This window comes from Trachemys scripta, chromosome 4, assembly GCF_013100865.1.
Source record: "Trachemys scripta elegans isolate TJP31775 chromosome 4, CAS_Tse_1.0, whole genome shotgun sequence".
In the NCBI taxonomy this organism is placed as follows: Eukaryota; Metazoa; Chordata; order Testudines; family Emydidae; genus Trachemys; species Trachemys scripta.
Window position 1 is genome coordinate 42,417,964 of NC_048301.1, and position 23,352 is coordinate 42,441,315.

Here is a 23,352-nt window from a genome sequence, read left to right on the forward strand (position 1 = left end):
ACCATAATTAGAATCGAGCATAAGGGTAAAACAGGAAAACTTTAACCTTCATCCATGAGATTCATCCTCCTTCCACCTACAACCCTTAGAGTTTGGAGGTGGTGCTGGCTGCATCTGCCCAGTATTGGCAAAAGTGCCTCCTTGCCAGGGCCGGCTCTGGCTTTTTTGCCGTCCCTCCTCCCCCCGGAGCGCAGCAGGGGAGGGCACAGAGCCTGACCACAGGCCCGCTCTCCCCGACCATCCAGCGCGCCGGGAGGAGGACGGAGAGCCTGGCGGGGCTCCGCTCTCCCCAGCGGCCAGAGCGCTGCGGGGAGGGCGGCGAGCCCAGTCGTGGCCCCGCTCTTGGGCTGGAGCGCCGCGCTGTGCCGCCCCCCCTCCAGGTGCTGCCCCAAGCACATGCTTGGTGGGCTGGTGCCTGGAGCCGGCCCTGCTCCTTGCAGCTATTATTTGGTTAAGACAGCTGTGACCCTTTTGCTCTGATTCAGCTCTTGCCCCTGTAGTCGGGGCCACTGTAGCATTTTAAGATGATTACAGGGCATGCTGCATGGGCCTTTGCTCTGAGACCGTGGCAAAGCTCCAGCAGCTGCAAAGTGGGTTTGTTCACTGCAAGGAAACAGTAGACTTGTTTTGTGTGCAGTTGGGAGACATTTCTCACCCACTGAGCCATCACAGGAGCAGATGAGATTAGCTAACAGGCAAGCTCACAGCCCTGAGGTTTTATGACTTGGGGGAGGGAGAGGCACCTTTGGAACTCACTCTCCACTTGGTCCAAAGGCTTTACTGAGCCTCCAGCCACAGTCCAGAGCCTATGTTTTCCCAGGATTCAGCTCCACAAGTGGGGTTTGCCTTTTGTGTTTTTAACTCTGTGCATACAGCAGGCTTGTGATATTCGACACATTTTATAACATAACCAGGTGGGCAGTTCAGTTCCACAGGGGCTCTCCCTGCAGCCATTCAATAGCACAATAGCTTCTTTTTTCTTTACGTACAAGGAGAAATATTTTGTACCTCATGGCTATTTTTCCAAATGAACATGAGCTTTCCTGAGTCTGGACAAGCCAGAGCCCATCACCAAAGAAAACAGCCTTGACTCACAGGACCCAGCAGCACAGCGAGCTTTCGGCTACAGCCAGGTGCCTGTTTCCTCTCCTTAGTGCCATTGCTGTAGATACAATTGGATCCTGTAGTAGAAGAGGTTGTTCCATGCTCAGAGCTGTGAAACGGGCAAGTAAAAGCAACTGTTAGGGACCTACCCAGCACCCCCCAGCAAGGGCTGATGCAGTCCATGGACAGGAGCTGTTTTCTAATGTTTATCGCCCAAGGGAGAAGCCCTAGCCCTTGAACGTAACACCATGGCAGACTCATGTCTGAGATTCAGCTTCTGGTTTTAATTTCTTCATTTTATCTTTTAACCTTCATTCTACCTTCCTCTGCAAACCTAAATGTTCCTCTACCCGCTCAGTGAGAGCACTCTGCAAAGAACACATTAATGGCACTGCCACGCTAGAGCTTCACTTCTCAGTCTTTCCCCAAAAACCAATAGCTTTAGCTCCCTCATTGTTTTGGAGACCCTGCTCCGCACAGCCCTCATTTGTCAATATCCTGCCAGTACTGGGCTGTCAAAGTGATGTTTTCTACCTGCAGTGGTCCCGGTGCCACAGAGTAGGAAGGGTATAATCTCTCTTTGTTACATCAGACCCCTGCATTTGCAAACTAAAATGACACTGCAACCATAACCCCCTGCAAGTTCCTATCCAGTTGGAGTTTGACTGAACAGGAGTCTTGGACACCTAACAGACAATCATGGAACCAAACTACCACCTGTGTTTCTCATTCCCATAGCAGAGACAACAGGCACAGCTCTGAACCCACCACCGCTGCAAAGATAGTCAAGCTAACACCCATAGCATGATGAGAAACAAGAGTTGATGCTGCTACAGACAGGCAAATAGAGCTGCACACCTGACGCGATGATCGGAGAAGCCCCCCTACATGACAAGCGAAGGGGCCAGCTGAGGAGGCCACTCCAGGCTATATACCCCTCCCCAACAGCTATCTAAGCCCTCAGACAAAAACAGGCTTGCAGAGTTAATGAATTTATTCCCTTGACAAAAAAAGGCCATGAGAGGGACCTGGTGCAGAGAATGCAGTCAGAAAAATCTTGCCTCAACTTCCATCATCACGCTGGTGGCAAATGCCCTGGTGCAGGGCCCAGCACGAGATTTCCCTCTGTGGGGACTACCCTTCCCATGGTGCTTCCAGCTAGTTTCTTGCACCAAGTCAGGGACATACATTCAAAACCCAGTGCCAGCACGTACACACTGCTGCTCCCCTTTCCCACCCCGCTACACCCCACCATTAGATCATTTCCCTGGTTTATGTCTTTAAAACCCATTGCGTTAAATACTTTAATTACAAAATTGTGTAGAGGGTGAGAATAATAGACCCGGCAGGGACTCCAAGTGCCCCTCGCTCACTGCTTCATGTGCACGCTATGTACTAAGGATATGCCCCCACACACCAGCAGTCTGGGGCTAGGATGCAGGGGCCCTTTGCCCAGCTGTCTCACAGCAGGGGGCAGGCCAGGCCATTGCAGACAGGAAACTGATGGTTTCACCCATCAACACTGGGCTGTAATTCAAAGGCAGCTGCGGGGTGGGGTGGGGGGTGTTTCTTATACTAACTGCTGGCAGGTAGTGGCCTAAGCCCAGGGGTGGCCCCTAGGGCCCAGCAGGGAATGGAGCTGCATCCCCTGGTGGAGGTTGCTGACCCTGCCCTGCCAGACATCAGACATTCACGCCATGTAGACTAGGCCAGAGAAAATGAACCAAACCTCAACACAGAAGAGGGTGGGAGGGGCTATTTCTGCCTTCCTGTCTGGGAAGGGAGGGAAACACGTGCCTGAATTCTAATGGCTGCACCTCAGCTGCTAGTTTGAAGAGCAGGAGACAGCAGGGGAAGCAGACAGCCTTTGCAGTGTCCATGCCTCTGAGATCACCAGAGCAGGGGGGAGTGCAGGGGTGCCATCAAACACTGCTACAAAGTCACCCCGGGAATCCCAGGCTGGCTTTGTGGGGTGGATGAGAATGGGGTGTTTTCAAGTGGCAGAGACACAAGAGCCTTTCCCTCCCTTCCAGTGCTGGAAGTAGACTTGAACTGGCACAGGAGCCGCTGGGGAAGGCCACCCTAGCGCAGTAGCAGGCAGCTTCTGCTGGAGGTGAGGTGTGCTCAGCTGTCTGGGGAAGGAGGGGAAGGCGAGAAAGAGGCTACAAAGGTGGTTCTGGAGAGCCTAGGCCATTTGGTAGTTTGCCCAATGGATAACAGCCCAAGGGAGAAACTGAACCATCTCTCTCTCTCGAGAGAGAGAGCAGGAAAGGAGGTAGGAGCTAACCCCAGGGTTCCCTCCAAGACCCCTCCTGACACAGGGGAGGGGAGGAGACTGGAATGAACTCCTGCTGGTTCCTGAATGCCCTATATTGCCCCTGCTGGTGCTGCGTCCCTGCCCTGGTTGGGTTGTATGGGATTGAGACTGTGCTCTAGAGGCCCAGCAGCATCACACGGGGATCCTCCACCACAGCCTTGATCTTGCGCAGGAAAGTCACTGCCTCTCTGCCATCAATCAGCCGGTGATCGTACGTCAGCGCCACATACATCATGGGCCGCACCTCGACCTGAGGAGGAGGAGAAATGGAGCAGGTGAGCTCAGCCCTGCCTCTCCTGTACTGGCTTCCATCCCACTTGAGAAAGACCTAGCTGTTCCTGCCCTGCGTGATAAGGAGGGAGTGTAAAAAGATCACCTGCTCAGCAAGGTATATGCTTCTTCAGGAGAGAAGAGACAACAGCAGGCTGACAGGGCTCAGTTCCGCACCTTCCTTCTGTCATGCACTAACTAAGCACAAGCTCTGGGTGGGGTTGTGCGAGGTAACAGGGAATGCCGTTCAGGAGGGGAGCTGATGTCTAGCATGGAGACTGAAGGCACCCTCTCCCAACAGCATTAAGGGGATCTAGGAAATCCCTTTGCCAGCCACTGCATTCTTCATTGCTACCCACTGCACCAGCATGGAGGGGTGAGGGCCTGTCTGGTCCCCAACACCACGGACTGGCACCATCACCAACATTAGAACCCTTTACAGGACCCACTGTGTCCTTCTGAGTAAGTAACTTTGCAACAGGAAAGCCTTCTAGGAGGGCTTCCTCCACTCCATCTGGTGCAGCTACAACCAGGGTCCCGTCTGCTGCTGAACCCCTCACCTCTGCCCATTTAACTACACTGAATACAGCCCTTTGGAGCCTTCCATGCAGCTCAACCTACTTTGCCTCCAACAGCAACAGGCCTGTCAAAGATGCCATGCATGCCCAATATGGCAGACTGGGGAGGGTTGATGATGGGCGTCCCAAAGAGGGACCCAAAGACCCCTCCATTGCTGATTGTGAAGGTGCCCCCATCCATGTCCTCAATGGCCAGCTCATTCTTTCGGGCCTGAAACAAGAAGAACAGGATCTTAGAAAGCAGCTCAGACTGAAGGCACCCAGGACACCAAAGAGGAGCAAAGCTCCTCACTCACTGCATTCGTTGGGTGTGGCCTCTTCTGAAAACTCCTCACAAGCAACAGGTGATGGAAAGAACTTCACTTGCCAATTTAGATTAGCTAGTGTAGATGTTTAGATGGGGTTACTTTAAAATATGGGCTCTGTCCCTTTAATGTTAGGGTTTAGTGAGATGCTGACACCACCTCAGCCAACAGAGACAGTCACACGGGGTGGAGAGGAGGGGAGAATGCAGACTTAGAGGCAGTGATAAGTTCATAAGTCAGTGGTGGTACGCTACTGTACAGAGGAGGCACTGAGCTGTACTGGAACTTTCGATATGGTTCCATGGTTTGAACAGCTCCATGTCTCAGCTGAATCAGAGCCATGGCACCACTGACAGACCACAAGGGACTGACAGTCACTAAAGTTAGGAGTGGGTTATTATTGTTTTCCTCTAGTAGGAGCACTTACAAGGTTTATCCCTTACTTTCACTGAGTTCCACCATTTGATTTGTGATAGGATTCTCTTGCCTTGATTTCCAATAAACCTGTCAGCTGGGGAATTACCTGCCTCCGAAGAGATAAACAAGCCTTGGTCTAAAGGAGAGGTAACGGGAGCAGGGGGGCAGCAGGACCCCAAGCCTGCTTGGGAGTCTCAGTTAAAAGGGAAAGACTTAGAGGGATCTGTCCCACAAGAAGAGGTCACAGGTAGGGCTGGCAGCTAGTACAATGCACAGAAGATGCCTAAAGACAAGCAGCAAGTTAGAGGGACCAAAGGTAAACCCTCACACAGCGTGAACCCACTTGTGCATGGCCAGCAGTCCCTGCCAGAAATCAGTGCTGCTTCTGCCACGGATTGAGCTGGCTGCTCGTTCCTTTCCTTCTGCACCCCTCTCAGAAAGCCATGGCCAGCACCCCCCTACAGTCCCATCTCCTGTTACCTTCTCCCCTAGCTCGTTGATGGTTCGCTCAATGTCAGCAAAGTTCATAGTTTCTACATTCCTGATGACAGGGACCACGAGACCCTGTGAGGGAGCAAAGAGCCCAGTCAGAGTCAAATGTAGCAGCAAACAGGTGCATGGGGAATCTGGTCTCAGGCAAAGGAAGTTACCACTGGGGTACACTCAACCACCTGCCCTTCTGAACAGGAGAGATGGGAGCATGAAGAGCAGAGCACATCATTTACTTTCCTTCCCCTCACAAATCCAGAACTTCAATGTCAGGCAAATTCTGCCTCCCAAACTAGAAACAGCAGATCCACCATCCGACCTGGGGAGCAACTCCTCTCCTCCCTCCTTGAATGCATGCAGCACCCCTGCTCAGGGCCAACTAGGTCTGAAGTGGCAGTGTCCACCTGGGTGTTGTCCAGGGTTTACAGCGACAGCGGTTCAGTACAGCAGGGGAGGCAGCTATCTGCACTGCTCTGTGGGTTGAAGGTTGGTCTCTAAACATAAAGCCAGGACACATCACTTCCCCCACTCCCTGGTGTGCCCACATCAGTGAGGCCAAGACGCGGGGGGGGGGGGGGGGGGGGGAAGGGGTGTCTCACCAACTTGGACTTTCCCAATAACCCGTAAGAGCTGTGGTGGCCATGTCCCCTGCCAGCTGGGCCAGTGGCCAGCAGCTCTCTCGCTGCAGGACCAGACAGTGTTGGGCATTGGCGTTTCACGTGAGTAGCTTCTGCCACCCTAGAGTGCCATGGCTCAGTTTGCTCAGCTAATTGTATCCCCCCTTCAGAACATGGGCTGACGTCTGGGCCAAGTAAAGAGCCCGCAGGGCATACCCTGGGAGTTGCCACCGCAACACTGATATCCACATAGTCCCTGTACACCATCTCTTTGGTTGTGTCATCAATCACTAGGAGAGAGAGGAAAACAGACAGTTACACAGAGAAAGCCCAAGAGCCAGGGCTCTGCAGTCATGAAGGGCCAGAAGTAGTCACTGACCACCAACAACTTGCTCATCTCTAACTTCTATGCTTTTAAATGTAGTGCCAGGGGAGGGTTAAGCCCCACTGCCTCTTTGGGGAAGCATCAGCACAGAGGTAAAGATGGCTGGAGAGATGGAGAACTGGCTAGGATTAGCTCACTCCCCTGGGACACCCATACCTCCCCCATGTGTTCCTCTCCCTTCATAGGTACAACTGATCCCCCAGGAGACACGTCTTAAGGGCCTGCCCTCCCCAGACAATAGCCTTTCCAGTGAAATATAGTAGGATATGTCCTCTACTAATGAGCAGCCCAGGGTTGGGATGCACCTTAATATACACGGCACCCACCCTGTCAGAGTCTTGAAAGCTCCTGCTGGGGTCACTATGAAGGGCCCTTCCCAGCATGCTGGCTCCTACCTGCATAAGGGAAATCAGCTAGGCTAATTACAGCCCAGAGGTAGTCACAGCCTCTCCCTCTTCCCCACCTTTCACATGTGGATCTCTGGAGCCTTTAGCTCTCTATAGGCTTAGCCACATGCTTCAGGAAGCCCCTTGTCTCCACACAACTGGGACACACACCCGCATTCACAACGGGCTGCTCCTGCAAGGCAAAGGCTGCAGCTTTCACAAAGGCTGACATAAAGCCCAGTTTCAGGTTGTGCTTCTTCTGGAAGGAGTCTCTGTGCCGGGCTCTCATCTCCTGGATGTTACTGCAAAAAACAACAGACAACCATTACCACCAGGAATGGAGGGGTGAAGGGGAAAAGAGATTATTCACTTCTTCCATAACTTACAGATTTCCTGTGTCAACAAACCTGCAACAACAAATGTTCTATCCCAAAGCTGCTGAAAAATTCTGCCCCAAGTAACAGACTGGGCAACTTTTAGCTTGTTTCAAGATTGCTGTCAGAGAAGCTGCTTTAGGAATCCCTCCAGAGCCACAAATCCAACAAACCCAGACGAATCTGCTGCAGTTCCAAGGATGCACTGCCTGGCAGGAATGTGCTGTGCCCCAGATCTGTCAGAGCTCCAGGGTTGGTGTTACAGAGAGCTGAATCTCTGGCGTCACAACCACTATCCAGTGTCTGGTGCTTTGGGCAGTGGGTACAGGTGAACTGTGTGCTCATTCTCCAGCGGCTACCCTGCAATTGCTGTGGGGATGGGAGGCGAGACAGCACGGAGTGCCAAGGGGGAAGGGACAGAGAAGACTCAGCAGTGAAGCAGGCAAAAGGAGCGTCAGTGCTGGTTTCTGGGGCCCTAGCCACATGTTGCTGCTCCAAGACCTGGCCCTCTTGCTTGGTGCTGACAGGCTGTATGCACGTGATATTTTGATCCCCACAGCGAGAGGCCTTCCCAAAATGCCACAGAGATGGCCTGAGCACCGAGCAGTGTCTGCTCTGCCCATCCTGGAAATACCTAGTCCCCTCACTCCCATTGACTGGAATAGAGACCAGTTACACACACTGCACTGAGCAGCATAGCCTGAGCTCTGCCCATGCTGGGCTAAGACCTACTTTGGAATTGTACCCCCTGCCCTGCCCCCTCCACAGACCATGCCTCTTTGAAGAGGCAGTTTTAGCAGGAGGTGGGTCAGGGCTCAATGGGATTAGAATGTTTGTTTTCCTGCACCTAACCTTGTTTAGAGCTAGGATTACTGCCCAAAGTCATTAGCGCCTCCCAAGACACAAGGGCTGCAGAAGCGAGGAGGAGGTCTGCTGAGAAACCGGCTCATTATGGCTTCCTCCTTTCAGACGCTGAGCCCCAGTGGGGAGCAGGAGGCCTCAGTGTAGGCCCTTGCGAGTCGGCAGCAGGGCATACAGCTAGAAGGGCAATCAATCCAAACCAGATTACTGGCTGCAACAAGAGCCCGAGGCTAGCGTAAAGCGACACCTCGATTAGCCTCGGAGAGGAGATAAAGCTGCAGCACTTCCCCTCCAATCAAGACTATTTTGCCAACCTTATCGTTCTGAGCCCCAAATATTTACATGTTTTGTCTTAAGAAGCAGAGTAGGATTTCACAGGACAATTCAATTTGGGCACAATTTCCCTTAATGCACTGAAATCTAAGCTGCCCACCCTCCAAACCCATTAGTGTGGTCGGCCCACAAGCACTCGGTGCAAGTCAAGAGAACCCCACCGATCGAAAGAGATAGGAAAGGGATGCTGACCATCTTGGAAAGCTGCTCTACGAGACTGCCAGGTCTGCGCACTGTGCAGGACACAGCTGGGGGGATGCCCACATCTGTAAGGTGAGCTACTTGGACCTTACCTGTCCTGAAGCAACTCACATTCCAGTCTCCCCAGCAGTCACCTTAAGGGTTAAGAGGAAGCAGGAGACTGTCTTCATATCGCCAGTAGCCAGAACACAGGCTGCTCCAGCTTTTTCCATCTCAGAACTACCCAGTCCTCAACCAAGAGCTTCACAGAAGAGAAGCCAGGTTGCTCCTGTTACTTCTGAGAAGCAGAGACCCCATGGAGTCCCAAGGACCTTGAATGAACTACAGACCTCATCCTGGGACATCAGGATGGCCTGGAGGAAGCTGCCCAGAGGAGTCAATGAGAAACCTGACCACAGGAGCCCCAAAGTAACACTGCCCCAGCCTGCCCAAAAAGCGTGACCAGCGACACTTGCTGCTGGTTTGGGTACAATGAGGGAGAGGCCCCACCTTGCTAGGGCAGAGGAGAGAGCATGGTCCTCACCTCATATCAATCTCATTGAAGGTGGTCAGCATGGCACACGTATTTTGAGCCTCTTTCAGGCGCTGAGCAATGCGCTGACGCATCCTGTTCATTTTCACCTGAAATTGAAGAGACAGTGAGCAAGAGCAGCCATGGGGTTAATAGAAAGGGGAGATGGGCAGAGGAAAACCACAGGGCCCTCAGTCTTTCCTCCTGATGATTAGCAGCCTGTGCCTTGGGGTGAGCTGTTTACTTGATCACTCTGGGCAGGGTGCGGTGGACCCATTACCAGCAGTGCAGTGGGCCCAGAGAGCTGCCACAAGCTCACTAAAGAGGCTTCCTAGCTCAGGAAATGGTTTGATTGAAAAACAGAACTGAATCATGACAAAGGCAGAATGTGGCCCAGATCTGCACCCCCCTGAAGCTCTGCTGAAGGGAAAGTTCCTGGGGCAGAGCTGGTGGGTGGGCTAGCGTGAGAACAGCAGCCTGCAGAGAAAGCCACAGACCAGCGTTCCCGAGACGTTATTGTGTGAGCAGCTCTGCCACATTCCCTTGAGGTTTCACACCTACGGCCCTGGCGGCAGCAGCATTGCCTGATCTCTGCTGAGGACACTTGGGCAGCACAAAACCAGTCATTACCTAGTAGCGACACATCATAGCTTGAGACTCCCTTTTCCTAACTAGAAGCCCTTGCCCCCAAGGTAGTTGAGAGAAGGCCCTTCCTTAAACCTCACCCTCAAAACTGCCTAGCCGCTACGGAGCACCTGGGCCAGAGCATTTACCCAGCCACTACAGCCCCTAATTGATCTGTGTGTGAACACTCTCCTCCCAACGCACCTGGGCATGATCATACCCAGACAGTTTAGATAGGCTCCTCAAGGTTTACTCCAGAGAAAGGTCCTCGCCTCTGTTACCCTGCAATGAAGGCACTTTGAGAAGCCCTGGTCCCCTGAACCTTACCCTATGTTCTGATCTGGCACCTTTGCTGGCTCCTGGCTCCACACCAGGAGCTGCCACTGGAGCTGCAGTCGGCTTCACCGCAGACACTGAGAGCAGAGAATACATATGTCAAGATGGGATCTTAAAACAGGGTTAGCCAGGCCCCTGCCAATAACAGCTTGATTATAGGCCCCTCCAAGCCCCGTGTTCAATCAACAGGATATGTAAGGAGTGAACCATGGCTTGTGATTATGGGGAGAGCAGGCTCCAGGCTGACTGGAGATCTCAGGCCTGGAGCTTACAGGGCAGCAAAGCAGAGAAGCTTCCATCTCAAACTTCAAGATTGCTTTGCTGCCCTTAACTTTATTTCCTCTCCCACTGAAAGGCAGGGTTTGCAAAAAGAGGACTGAACAAGGCTGCAGCCTCACCAGGTTTGGTATCGATGGGCTGTGTTGACACAGGGGGCACTGGAGGCATCGTAGTGGGGATTGGCTCTGCAGGGGGAGCAACGGCAGCAGCCACAGGCTCAGGTGCAGGGGCTGCTGCAGGAGGGGCCACTGTGGGTTTGGCCTTGGCGGGAGCATCTGAAAGACAAATGAATAATAATTGTAAGTGCAGCTGCAGTCTGGAACATGAGACAGCCATGTCCAGGCTCTCACCCGCCCTCACAGGCCTGCGTCTGGCCAGTTATCAACATTCACCTTTCCGGATTCTCGGAGTGCATTTCAGTGTTATAAAAACCTAGAAGATGCTCCTTTCAGCTCAGGAACAACTAAGTGGATCCCAGGCTGAAGCTGAGGCCTCAAATATTTATGGTACAGTAATGCTCAGAGGTTCCTTGTACCACAGGGCAGAGAGTTCCACAAGCTAATTATGTTTTCATCCTATTTAAATTTGCTTCTTTTAACCTAACTGAGTGTTCTTAGTTTTGTATTAAAAGACAGGGGAGACAGTAACTACTTATGCGTCTGCAGGAGACTGATCCTTACCGTATAAATGTATTCTCTCTCCATTTATTCTCCTTTCCACCTAGAGTCTACTAATCTCCAGCTTATGCACATACAACACAGGACCCTGTTGCCCTTCTCCATTTCCACTCTCTCCCACTGGAGAACCCAGGAGGGGACATCACTTCAGAGAATGACCATGATACTATCCTATCCCCTTCACAATGCAACTTGCACCTCAAAGTGTCACTGCACATTCTCACACTCTACCCCTGGACTAAATACATGTTCCTGACTTACCTCCACTTTTCCTGAGTTTGAACAGAGGGGTCCCTCCTTCCACTTTCCCCCCATCAGGTACTAGAAGGGCTTCAATCACGCCAGCTGCCGGGGATGGAACCTGCACTGATGTCTGCAAAAAGAAGAGGAGTGAAATCCCCCCGACCATTGAAAGTGAACAGATATCCAAGTAAATATATGGAGATATACCTGTCTCCTAGAACTGGAAGGGACCCTGAAAGGTTATCGAGTCCAGCCCCCTGCCTTCACTAGCAGGACCAAGTACTGATTTTGCCCCAGATCCCTAAGTGGCCCCCTCAAGGATTGAACTCACAACCCTGGGTTTAGCAGGCCAATGCTCAAACCACTGAGCTATCCCTCCCCCCAGTAGGAGACCCTTGCCTCTAGCAGGGGGCATGAAGGGAGATGTCCTGTGCCCCAGATTTCAAACCACGAGGGGAACCAGAGCTTCGCATTGCCCCTTTTGCACAGGCACCATCTCACCTTTAAAAAAAAAACAAAAAACTGCTGCGATTTTGAGCCTTTAAAAGAAGCCAGCAACATAACAGCCTGATCCACCTGCCCCATTAGAGAGGGTACAGCATGAAATGGGGAGGAAGTACAGCAAGCTGCCTGCCTGGCAATGACACAGGAAACACAGCTCTCATGGATTCAGGGGCAAGCAAGCACTTTAAAAGAAAATAGTTTGAGGAAAATTCTTTTAAAAATTATTCTGGGTAATTTAAGAGCCCAAGTGACACACTTAAACTAGCCATTTTTCTAAGATCTGAACTTACCCTACACAGTCTCTGATTTCTCCTGTATTTAAATAGAAGAAGATTTCCTGAGTCCTGCTATGTAGACTGGAGTCCCTGATGGGAAGTATCAGTAAAATGACAGCCCCCAGCACCATCAAATGACCGGAGAGAAGAGAAACTAGCAAGGATTTCACTAATTTAAGATACAGTCAGCATTTATACTAAAGAACTGAAGGTTTTAAACTGTGAAAGGAACAGGGGCACAGGCAGGGCCTGCAGTCTTGTGGAACACACACCCAGGAAAGGAAGCAGAAGGGGACCAGTACAGAACACTCCTACCTTGTCTGTTTCAATCTCACACACCACTTCGTCCTCTGCCACTGTCTCTCCAACAGCTGAACAACATAAGAACCACTGTGAGCAGGAAGCTGTGCTCTGGCCTCCCCTTCCAACCCACAGCACAGTCTCCCAGTAATCCAGAATTTTCACACTAGACTTGCACGACCTCTTTTGGGTGAAGCTGAAGAGATCTACTGCACATTCAGGGTCTTCCTGATCCTAGTTCAGGTATCTCTCCAGTCTCATCCTTCTACACCATGGACAGAATGGTCCTTAGACAGGCAGTGATAGTGCCAAGAGGTCTTTGCCCCAATGGAAAGTGTAGTTATCACACTGCTGCCTCATCCTGCCCAGGCTGAAAGGTGTTAAGAAGCAGCACTTCAGCCAACCAGCTACAAACTGTGCCCAGGGCTGCCCCATGGAAACATGGAAAAAATGCAACAGCAATGCAAAGTCAATGGGGAGGGGGCAACTTCTTACCTTTCTCCCACCTGACATCTCCCTCTGTGACTGATTCTGCAAATGCTGGTGTGTTAATTGTAATCACGTCATTCCCTGTGGGAGGGGGGGGAGAGAGAGAGAGAGAGCCTGGCACACATATTCAGAGCTCAGTGCACACACTCAAACACCTCTCCATTTTGGCCACTGGGAATTGCCTGGAAAGGGGCAGCCCAGTGATTGTCAGATGAAGTGAGGAAGATGAGCAACACCACACTTTTTGACAGCAAATCACACAGAAAAGAGCTTCTCCCATGGACAAGAAGTCACATAGTACCAGAAACACCCAACACAAGAAAGCCACACACTACAATAGGGCCGAAAGCACAAACCCAACCCCCACCACTCACCCATGGAGGATAGAGTGAAGCAGGCATAGACCAAGAGTGGAAAGGTGGACTCAGTTGTGGCTCAGGGCCACGTGCACTCCAGTCAGAGGGGAGCAGACCAATTAGCCCCACTGGTTCCTGGTTCTTAGCTACTTACTGCACACTGCTGTGATTCTGAAGTAACGGACGGAGAAGACACTGGAGGTGTTTATCCTGGAGAAACAGAGAGAGAGATGAACACTGAATGAAAAAGCCTATGGTGTGGTCAGCCCAGGCCTCCCAAGAACAGCTGAGTGAGGTGCAGAGTTTACACTGGCTTGCTCCAATTGATCCGAAGGCCACTCAGCTGCCCTGACGATGCATACACAGTTGCTCCAAGGGGCATTTACTTATTGGTTTATGCTGTAGTAACCCTGCTAGGCACCCAAAGGAAACTCAGCAGCCTGCTACCTTTGGGGAGCCAAGAAGTTCAGGGACAACAGGCATGTACAGAATTTGATTCCAAGCATGTACCCCAGTAATGGCTGTGTTAAAAAAGTCAGTAGACAGAAGTCTTGGGGCTTCAGAACCTGCCAAAGAGCTGACCCAAAGTCCAATCCCATACCCTTGGCTAGTGCAATAGTGATTTGTTTGTCTCTAATTTAGGAGCATCAGCACTACAAGGGGTGCTTCAAGACTGACACTATCACAGAAAGCCAGTCAGACACTTCTGACACCCCCTTCAAGGGAAGCCAGGCATCCCAAGTGCTCTAAAGAGATGCCACAGAAGTATCATTCTCAGCAAGAGCTAATACATTTGGGAAGCAAGAGCAAACATCCTCTAGCACTACCACAATTCTTGTAAAGCAGGCCACAGAAATTCAGTACACATGGCCCAGTGGGTAATGCTGTGGGCTCCCAGGGGAGGGAGGCATGCCGTGTCTGGGAGAAGTACCACGACCACCCCAGCAGTGCAGGCCTTGCCCTCGCATCACTTGCTCCAGAACCATCCCACTTCTCCTCAAGGAGAATCTGTGTCGCTGTGCTTCCAGTAGGTCCCTGCTGGGAGGCCACCACTAAATATCACAGTGATAGGCACAGTATTAGTGAGAACATGAACAGGTGGATACATGAATCATCCTCTCCCCCTCACCATTGATCTCTTCATTCTTGTCATCCCTTCCACGTCCCAATATTCAGATCCAACCAGCACATATTTAGGTAACATTCTCTATTCCTGGCCCATAAAGCCAGAGCGCACGAATTTCCTGAGACTAGCTCTGAGCCCCTAGGATGTGCAGAGGGGTTGATGACAATTAGAGCAGACACCACCAGATACCAGGGCTAGAGCAGCCCCTCCCCTTGACATGCTGCAGCAGGCCTTAGCTTTTCCATGGATACTTACACAAGCTTGCTGCTGTTGGTGTAAGCCAGCCCCTGGCTCCGAGATACACCTGCAAGGTAGAAACCACTTCAACTGAAAACCTCATTATCCTATAGGCACCTACCCAGCCATACACCCACCACAAAGGGGAGGGTTTATAAGGTTAGAACCAACGCAAAGAGACCCTTCCAAGCATGCTCAGTGGAATCTATTCAGATGTTAACAGAGCCTAAAGAAGGCCCCATGCCATTGCTGCCCATCCTGATTGAATGTGGGGCTGCAGCTGGGACAGGGTGCAGTTGGAGGCTGTACAGAGGCCCCTCTACATCAGCTGCCCCACTCAGAGCCTGTCAGCGCATAACAGCAGCTTTGTTATCATTTAGATTTCTAACAAAAGAAAAAACACTCCTGCTCTGGGATCTAAGCGCCGTTGGATCATTTTTAAAGGGCAGGATATAAACCAGCAGATGTCCCAGAGCCACAGAATTTAGAAAATGGCCAACTAGAGAGAGAAACCAAACCAAATACTCCCTGGCAAAGACCTTCCCTGGGCACTGCTAAAACTTCATACATGTTGGTATTAGAAACAGGGGGCTCCAAATAAGGATAGGACAAGAGCCCCTTGATCCCCAAGAGGCACCCACAGGAAAGCCTGTGGCCCTGTGAGAAGCATAGACAGGGAGAATCTCCCATAAAGAAAATTCCTTTCTGAAAAAGCACTGGAGAGGAAGGTTGTTCCCTCCTGAATAATTTCTCAGCATTTCTTAAACCCTGTAGGCTCCACCATGTTCATATGCTCTCTGGTTTCAGGATGGAGACTAAGCAACCTTTATCATATACTTCTAATCCTGACCTTTGCCTCTCCTGAGATACCGGGTAATTAAGATTCTGGCCTGATCTCAGATTAAGGAGGCTTGGCATAGTAATCTGAGAACATACTGATTTCCTCAGAGCTATGCAAGTGCAGAAGGAAGAGATCATTTCACTGGAAAATGATTCTGAGGAGGTAAGTTGCAACTCTGACATTCTGTTCCCTGCTAAAATACATATTCCCTTTAAAGATCAAAAGCTTGGGGTTTACGACTGTAGACGCTGAGCAGTTTTAACTGTTGGTCAAAGCAGAACTGGAAAAATGGAAGGGTGGACATGGACTATGTAGTCCAGAGCAAGAGCACTTTGGGATCCAGTTCAGGCCTTCAGGAAGAGCTCTGAGGGACTCATTCACACTAGAGTCTGAAAAAAAATGTACTGTAAACTCTAAAATCAAAGCACCATTATCTCCAATGAGCTTATTTAGGAGTTACACTCAATTTCTCTGTTGCCTTTGGGAATCTTCAATTTAGCTGAATGGACTGATTATCATTTATACTAACTCAGACACCTGTAGAAACACAACTTGTTTTGCTTCTGATTTAATTTGTAACCAACTGTTTGGCTTTATGATGATTTTTGAGGATATATTTGACTCTGATAGCTCCAGTTTATTTCTATCAGCAGCTCTGGTTAGTTTCGCTTCCCTTTGTCTATGCAGTTATGAAATGAAATAAAATACAAGTTGTTAATCCCAAGTGTAAGACTCACCGGACAGAGAGCGTCTCCCCAGATTACAGTTCCCCTGTCAGAGAGAAGAGGGACACTATCAGACTTGCAAACAACAGGAAGAAGAAGCTCCCGAGGTTACTATGTTTTTCCCAGGATTCTGGGCTATAACCTGAACCAATAGGTGGGAGACAGGTCATATGTCCCACTATGTGAGCATGTTACTGCATTGCAGCACACTCTAGTCTATAAGAATCTTTCAAATACTCTGACACCTTTTTCCATAGAAAAGGGTCTGGGAAGCAAGACATTAAACTCAGATTCCTTGGCTTCCACCTGCATCTCCTGCTATTGTGTCCTTGAAAAGGGATGCCCACAGTCATTGAATAAGGAACAGGTTCCAGAAAGCCCCAGGCACCTCAGATTTGCCATTACACATTAAGGCAACTTGTAGCAAAGTTAGAATTGCAGCTCCAAACTGTTGGCTCCCACAGCCTCAACAGCTCCAACTGGTTTCCTTTTTTAAAATTTTTAGTTAAGTGACCTTTGGGTGAAATTCTGGCACCACTGAAGTCAAAGGCAAAACTCCCAATGACTTCACTGGTGCCAGGATCTCCCACTTTGTAACCTTCCATTTAATCCCCAGGAACTCATCAAAAATGTTCTTAACTCAGATCAACCTTATTTTAAAAACAAAAACAAATTTCAAGGTGCAGTCATACAAGATCCATGCCCTATTACGTATTGTAACTCATATTCAGATAGCACCTTCCAAGCTGAAGCACACCAGAACTCCTACAAACTATACACAAGGATCACTTCAACCACCACAGTTCTGGGGTGGGACACGACAAAGCATCACTTCTCATTAGTCAAGGCAGGAAATGAAAGAATCCTATTTCAGTTAAATCTCAACTTCTGAGGGAGAGGAGAGTTTGCAGATGAAATCTGCCTTCAACCTCAGCAAGACACATGATATCAGCTATAACTGGGCACTGACTCCTGGGCGTTATGTCTCACATAGACGTATTTCTGAAAATTCTTATAGATCCGATAACACAAACTGCCAGGATTGATGAGATGTTACAGATGCACCAGAGTCCACTGGAATTGACACTTTGTAGAAGATGGAATATAAATGGAACATTTTATACTGTGAAAAACTGGCAGAATGTAATACAAGGAAACTCAGTCTGAAATTTTGGTGACTGGAGCTCTGCGGCTTTCACAGTTTAGTCACGAGTACTCCCTTATGGATTTACAATCTCATGTTACACGGCTCCCTAAACATTTATATAAATATTGAATATACTGAGCAAAGTGAGCTCCCTTCTGTCCCTGATGCCTCTCTTGGGTACTTCGTGGCAGGGATAATCCTAGCGTCCCCAAAAGCATTTTTGTAGAGAAACAGGTCGTGTTGTCCCGGATTCTGTAGGAGCACCAGACTCCTATGTGTGCCTGCAGAGACCCTGCGCTGCTAGGATCCAGCTCACTACAAGCATAGACTTTGGGAAACTCATGCTATAATGGGTGGTTGTGGAAAACAAAATCCACAGATGGTACTTTCCATGGGAGCGGAGTCTTTGTGTGTTCTAAGAGCTGCTGTTATGCCCAGGGAAATTCTAAAATGCTCTAGTGTAGCTGGACCACCCTACCCTAAAGAACTGAAGTCTTCTGTAAGAGAAGAGGCAGAGGGCCTTATAGTGAAGGGGAGAATATCAGAACAGCCATTCTGGGTCAGACCACTGGACCATCTAGCCCAGTATCCTATTTTCTGGCAGTGGCCAATGCCAGGTGCTTCAGAGGAAATGAACAGAACAGGCAATCCTCAAATGATCCATCCCATCATTCAGTCCCAGCTTCTGGAAGTCAGATGCTAGGGACACCAGAGCATGGGGCTGCATCCCTGACCATCTTGGCTAATAGCCACTGATGGACCTATCCTCCATAAACGTATCTAATTCTTTTTTCATCCCCATTATAGTTTTGGCCTTCACAACATCCTCTGGCAACAAGTTCTACAGGTTGACCACGCATTGTGTAAAGACAGAGGAGACAGGTGGGAAGACATTCTGATTCAAGATGTTGAGGGTCTGTATACACTGCATTGTGTTCCTTAGGGCTTTCTTGCTTCTACCCCTTAGGGGTGGTGTTCTAGAACAACTAGCTTATAGAGGGTGTTTGGCAGGGGAGTCATTAACGGGCAACATCCCATTTCCAGAATAAATCTGCTGGGACCGCATCTACTCTCAGGGACACTTGGCATTAATGTCTGACCGAACAACTAATGCTGGCACACCCTTCACAGGAAAGTAGGAGCCTGAACAGGAAGCAAGAGCTTTAGGTCTAGCAAGCTGACCTTAGCACAATGGATCTCTTAAGAGAACCAGCCTTAACATGGAAGAGTGAACCACTAACAAAAATTTGACTAATACCTCCCCAGACCAAGCTATCAATTTATTTAATCTTTCCCTAACTCCACATAACTTCTCAGGACCATTCAACATGATGGAATCAATCTGACACCAGAGGCCCATCTCCTGCATCCTACCCTTTATGGAACTGCCATCCATCACAGCACATTTGAACCCCCACTCTATGGAATACATAAACCCCAAGATGGCTGTGGGCATGCTGTGTGTCTGCAAATTCCCTCTACAGTCTCCTTATTTCTATCCTGGAAACAAGAGCCAGTTCAGATAAGAGCCTTGAGAAAACAGAACCACGCCAGGCAAAGCCAGTTTCATGGCCCCAAGTGGAACTTGCATTAAACTGAATCTAAGGGCTTGACAGCTTTGGAAGTGGCATGACGGGGAGATCATAGAAGAGAGGGACCAGCGAAGCAGCAATCAGCCCTGTGGAAAAGACTGCAGCCCACACATAGGAACTGGTGGAAAAGCTGCTTACAGCAGAAATGATTGCTGCACTAACAGGCAGGGCCAGCACAACCCATTGCTGCAAACAAGAGATGCATCCAGGTCTTCCACTTTACTCACTGGTTTCAATAGTCAGTAATTACACATACACCTTTACCCCGATATAACGCGCCCCAATATAACACGAATTGGATATAACGCGGTAAAGCAGTGCTCCGGGGGGGCGGGGCTGCGCACTCGGGCAGATCAAAGCAAGTTCAATATAACGCAGTTTCACCTATAACGCAGTAAGATTTTTTGGCTCCCGAGGACAGCGTTATATCGGGGTAGAGGTGTAGCATTAGTTAGGTAGAGAAAAAGATGGATGCTGAGATGAGATGCCGACAGTAACGCTGAGCAGATGGAAGATATTGTTACCAAACTGGCAGCTTGACCTGTTCTCTAACTCCCCACCCATGCAATTGCCAACCTCTCCACTAACTTATTTATGGCCTTTTTCTGGATGAATCCAAAGGTCTCATTCACCTTGAATTCTGCTGCCTTCAGTGCTGTAGACTACACCATCTTTCTTAAGACCCTCTCCTCTGTGGGCTTCTGGGGCCCTACCTGCTCAACCACTCCATAAGTGGTGGTTCTCTTCACTGTTGTGCCCAAGTGGCAGTGGTCAATGCCCTTCTCTTCTTCCTCTCTCTCACCACTTGTATGTTCCCATGATTCCTATGCTGGCAACTCATCTCTCTTTTCTCCAACCCCATAGTGTTGCTTGTCTCTTCAAGTTCTCTTTCCACACATCCTTTCTTCCTCATGTCAAAACCCAAACCTCTCTTCCTTCCCCCTTCCTCTATTCCTGCTGACCACTCCCCTATCCTCCAGTCACTCAAGCCCACAGCCCTGAGGCTTCTGTCTTCCTCTCCTCCCATTAGACTTCCATCAAATCCTGGTGCATCTCCCTCCGCATTTTCAAAATCTGCTTCTTCCTCCTTACTCCCAATGTCAAAACTCTTTGTCTATGTCCCTATTCTCTCTTGCCTGGATGATCACCACCTCCCTGGCTTTCTTCCCTCTCCACTATATTCAACACACTGAGCATAAGAACATAAGACTGGCCATACTGGATCAAACCATCCAGCCCAGTATCCTGTCTACCGACCGTGGCCAATGCCAGCTGCCCCAGAAGGAGTGAATCTAACAGGTAGTGATCAAGTGATCTCTCTCCTGCCATCCATCTCCACCCTCTGACAAACAGAGGCTAGGGACACCATTCCTTACCCATCCTGGCTAATAGCCATTAATGGACTTAACCTCCATGAATTTATCTTGTTCTCTTTTAAACCCCGTTATAGTACTAGCCTTCACAACCTCCTCAGGCAAGGAGTTCCACAGGTTGACTGTGCGCTGTGTGAAGAAAAACTTCCTTTTATTTGTTTTAAACCTGTTGCCCATTAATTTCATTTGGTGGCCCCTAATTCTTATATTATGGGAACAAGTAAATAACTTTTCCTTATTCACTTTCTCCACACTACTCATGATTTAATATACCTCTATCACATCCCCCCTTAGTTACCTCTTTTCCTAGCTGAAAAGTCTTAGCCTCTTTAATCTCTCCTCATATGGGACCCGTTCCAAACCCCTAATAATTTTAGTTGCCCTTTTCTGAACTTTTTCTAATGCCAGTATACCTTTTTTGAGATGAGACCATCTGTACGCAGTATTCAAGATGTGTGCGTACCATGGATTTATATCAGGGCAATAAGATATTCTCCGCCTTATTTTCTATCCCTTTTTTAATGATTCCTAACATCCTGTTTGCTTTTTTGACTGCTGCTGAACACTACATGGACGTCTTCAGAGAACTATCCACAATGACTTCAAGATCTCTTTCCTGATCAGTTGTAGCTAAATTAGCCCCCATCAGATTGTATGTATAGTTGGGGTTATTTTTTCCCCATGTGAATTACTTTACATTTATCAACATTAAATTTCATTTGCCATTTTGTTGCTCAATCACTTAGTTTTGTGAGATCTTTTTGAAGTTCTTCACAGTCTGCTTTGGTCTTAACTATCTTGAGCAATTTAGTATCGTCTGCAAGCTTTGCCACCTCACTGTTTACCCCTTTCTCCAGATCATTTATGAATAAGTTGAATAGGACTGGTTCTAGGACTGACCCTTGGGGAACACCACTAGTTACCCCTCTCCATTCTGAAAATTTACCATTTATTCCTACCCTTTGTTCCCTGTCTTTTAACCAGTTCTCAATCCACGAAAGGATCTTCCCTCTTATCACATGACAACTTAACTTACGTAAGAGCTTTTGGTGAGGGACCTTGTCAAAGGCTTTCTGGAAATTTAAGTACACTATGTCCACTGGATGCCCCTTGTCCATGTTTGTTGACCCCTTCCAAGAACTCTAATAGATTAGTAAAACAGGATTTCCCTTTACAGGGAATAATTACAAAATTATGTTCCTTGCCCAATGCCCTGATAACCTCCCACCCCAAACACATCCCCCATTTACTGACTTCCTGGCTCATTCTACATCAAGTACGAACACCTTGTCCTTGCTATCATCTCTCTTCCCTAGCTATTCACCCATTACTGGGGTATCCAACTGCCACTCCTTGTCTTTTGCCACACTTCCACTTATATTTTGCCAACTTCTCCTACCTTAAAAAATCTTCCCACAACACTGCTTTTGGAGCAGAGATCAGTCCTTGTGTGCCTGTAAAGTTTTATGAACACCTAAGGTGCTGTAGAAATTACTAGCATCTCTAGAGTAACAATACCAAGACAAGACACAGAAACCGGATAGAGAGCTGATACAAGAAGGGGAGATACCTGTGTACTAAAGGGAATATGTATTAGGAGAGCAAGATATGAGTGGGTATAAAAAACATCCTGGTATCAGACAGCTACAAAAATGTTTAGTTGCATGGGCTGTGCCTTTCTATTTATTTAATGGAGGATGACCTGACAGCAGCACTGCCCCTGTGAACAAGAGACTGTCCCTGTAACTCCATCTCAGAAGGCTCCTCCAGCACTCACAGCTTGTAACGGCTGCCTGTTCCCGATATGAGCCACACCGATGGTGTCAGCCTACCCTGCATCTGCCCTCTCAACTCCCTGTCAGGTTGGGGTTGACGTGGCCCTGCTAGCCCAAACGGTGCAGCCTGTGGCTATGCTCAGGACCAACTCCACCAGCCCCACCCTGATGGGCCTGCACTCAGATACCCCTGGCCATTCAGGAGTCCTTTAGATTGGCAGGCCCCGGGGTTGGGGCTTCCCCCAGCTACCACTCCCCACGCCAGCCCGGTCCACCGACAGACCCCACGAGAGATTTGCCCCCGCCCCGCCCCCGCCGGCTCCTTGTCCGCAGTGACCCTGGCAGGAGCCCCAGCAGGGGAGGGGTTGCGGGTCACGTTCCCCGGAGGCTGGCGGGGCGCACAGCAGGAAGCTCGCGGGGGTCCCACGGGGAGCGGCCGATGGGGGCGGGCCGGGGTGGCGCGGGGGAGCGGGCACAGGGGTTTCTCCAGGAGGCGGCCCAGCACGGGGGTGACACCGCGTCCCGGTGCCCTTGGCGCTGCTGCTGCTGCCCGTCCGTCCGTCCGTCCCTCCCTCTTCCTCCCTGGGCGCCCCCCCGGGCGGTACCTGCCGGAGGGCGCAGAGCGAGCGGCCGAGCGCCCTGCTCAGACCGCGGGACCGGGACAATAGCAGCATCGCGGCGACAGCGGCAACGGACAGGAGGAGCCGGAGGGCGGACACCGGAACCAGGCCCGGCGCAGGCCGGAAGCGGGCCGGGGCGGACCAACCGCGGGTGCAGCTGAAGAGGGGGGCACTAGGGGAATGTACCAACCACGGAGCCGGAGGGGAGAGAAACTGAATTACCCTAAGTGGGGAGCACGACTGAACCAGGGGGGGCTAAGCTGGTGGGAGCAGAAGGGTTTGGCGGGAGACGTGAACCACACCGAGGGGACATGTGGGGGTGGGGGCTGAACCACCTCGAGACGATGTGGGGAGCGTGGGGACTGAACCACCCCGAGGAGACATGAGGGGTGTGGGGACTGAACCACCCTGAGGGGTCCCCTAAGGTGGTGCTGGACCGTCCTGTTATTGGTTGCATGGCAGTGATGGGCAGAGCCGTGCTCAGGCCAGGATCCCTGGTGCTGGGTGCTGTATAGACAAGGTCCCTGCTCCAAAGTACACAGGAAGCGGAGTGACACCTGCAGGGTGTGTGGGGGATGCCGAATGGATAATATACCCGACCCTCCCCCACCCCAGTCATCCCTATCCAGCCGAGTTCTCACAAGGCTGGTGTCAGAAGTGGGATGGGAGGGTTTGATAGAGGGGA

General features: G+C 50.1%; 1 protein-coding gene across 1 annotated transcript; it reads right to left on the bottom strand.

Annotated features, from left to right (window-relative positions):
- Positions 1 to 2,522: 2,522 nt before the first annotated feature.
- Positions 2,523 to 22,809, bottom strand: DLST (dihydrolipoamide S-succinyltransferase). Its single transcript, XM_034768518.1, has 15 exons — positions 22,653 to 22,809; positions 16,173 to 16,206; positions 14,613 to 14,661; positions 13,386 to 13,441; positions 12,882 to 12,956; positions 12,402 to 12,457; positions 11,326 to 11,437; positions 10,507 to 10,662; positions 10,100 to 10,185; positions 9,161 to 9,258; positions 7,040 to 7,170; positions 6,314 to 6,387; positions 5,472 to 5,555; positions 4,313 to 4,480; positions 2,523 to 3,671 (listed from the first exon to the last, which is right to left on the bottom strand). The coding sequence occupies exons 1-15, from the start codon at positions 22,719 to 22,721 to the stop codon at positions 3,537 to 3,539; spliced, it is 1,383 nt and encodes a 460-aa protein (XP_034624409.1). The 5' UTR covers positions 22,722 to 22,809; the 3' UTR covers positions 2,523 to 3,536.
- Positions 22,810 to 23,352: the final 543 nt, after the last annotated feature.

Coding starts and splice junctions, on each gene's coding strand:
- DLST (XM_034768518.1), bottom strand. CDS start 22,721: ATGCTGCTATTGTCCCGGTCCCGCGGTCTGAGCAGGGCGCTCGGCCGC. Junction 16,207..22,652: donor CGCTCTGCGCCCTCCGGCAG/GTACCGCCCGGG, acceptor TCTCTCTGACAG/GGGAACTGTAATCTGGGGAG. Junction 10,186..10,506: donor GCCCATCGATACCAAACCTG/GTGAGGCTGCAG, acceptor CTCTGCTCTCAG/TGTCTGCGGTGAAGCCGACT.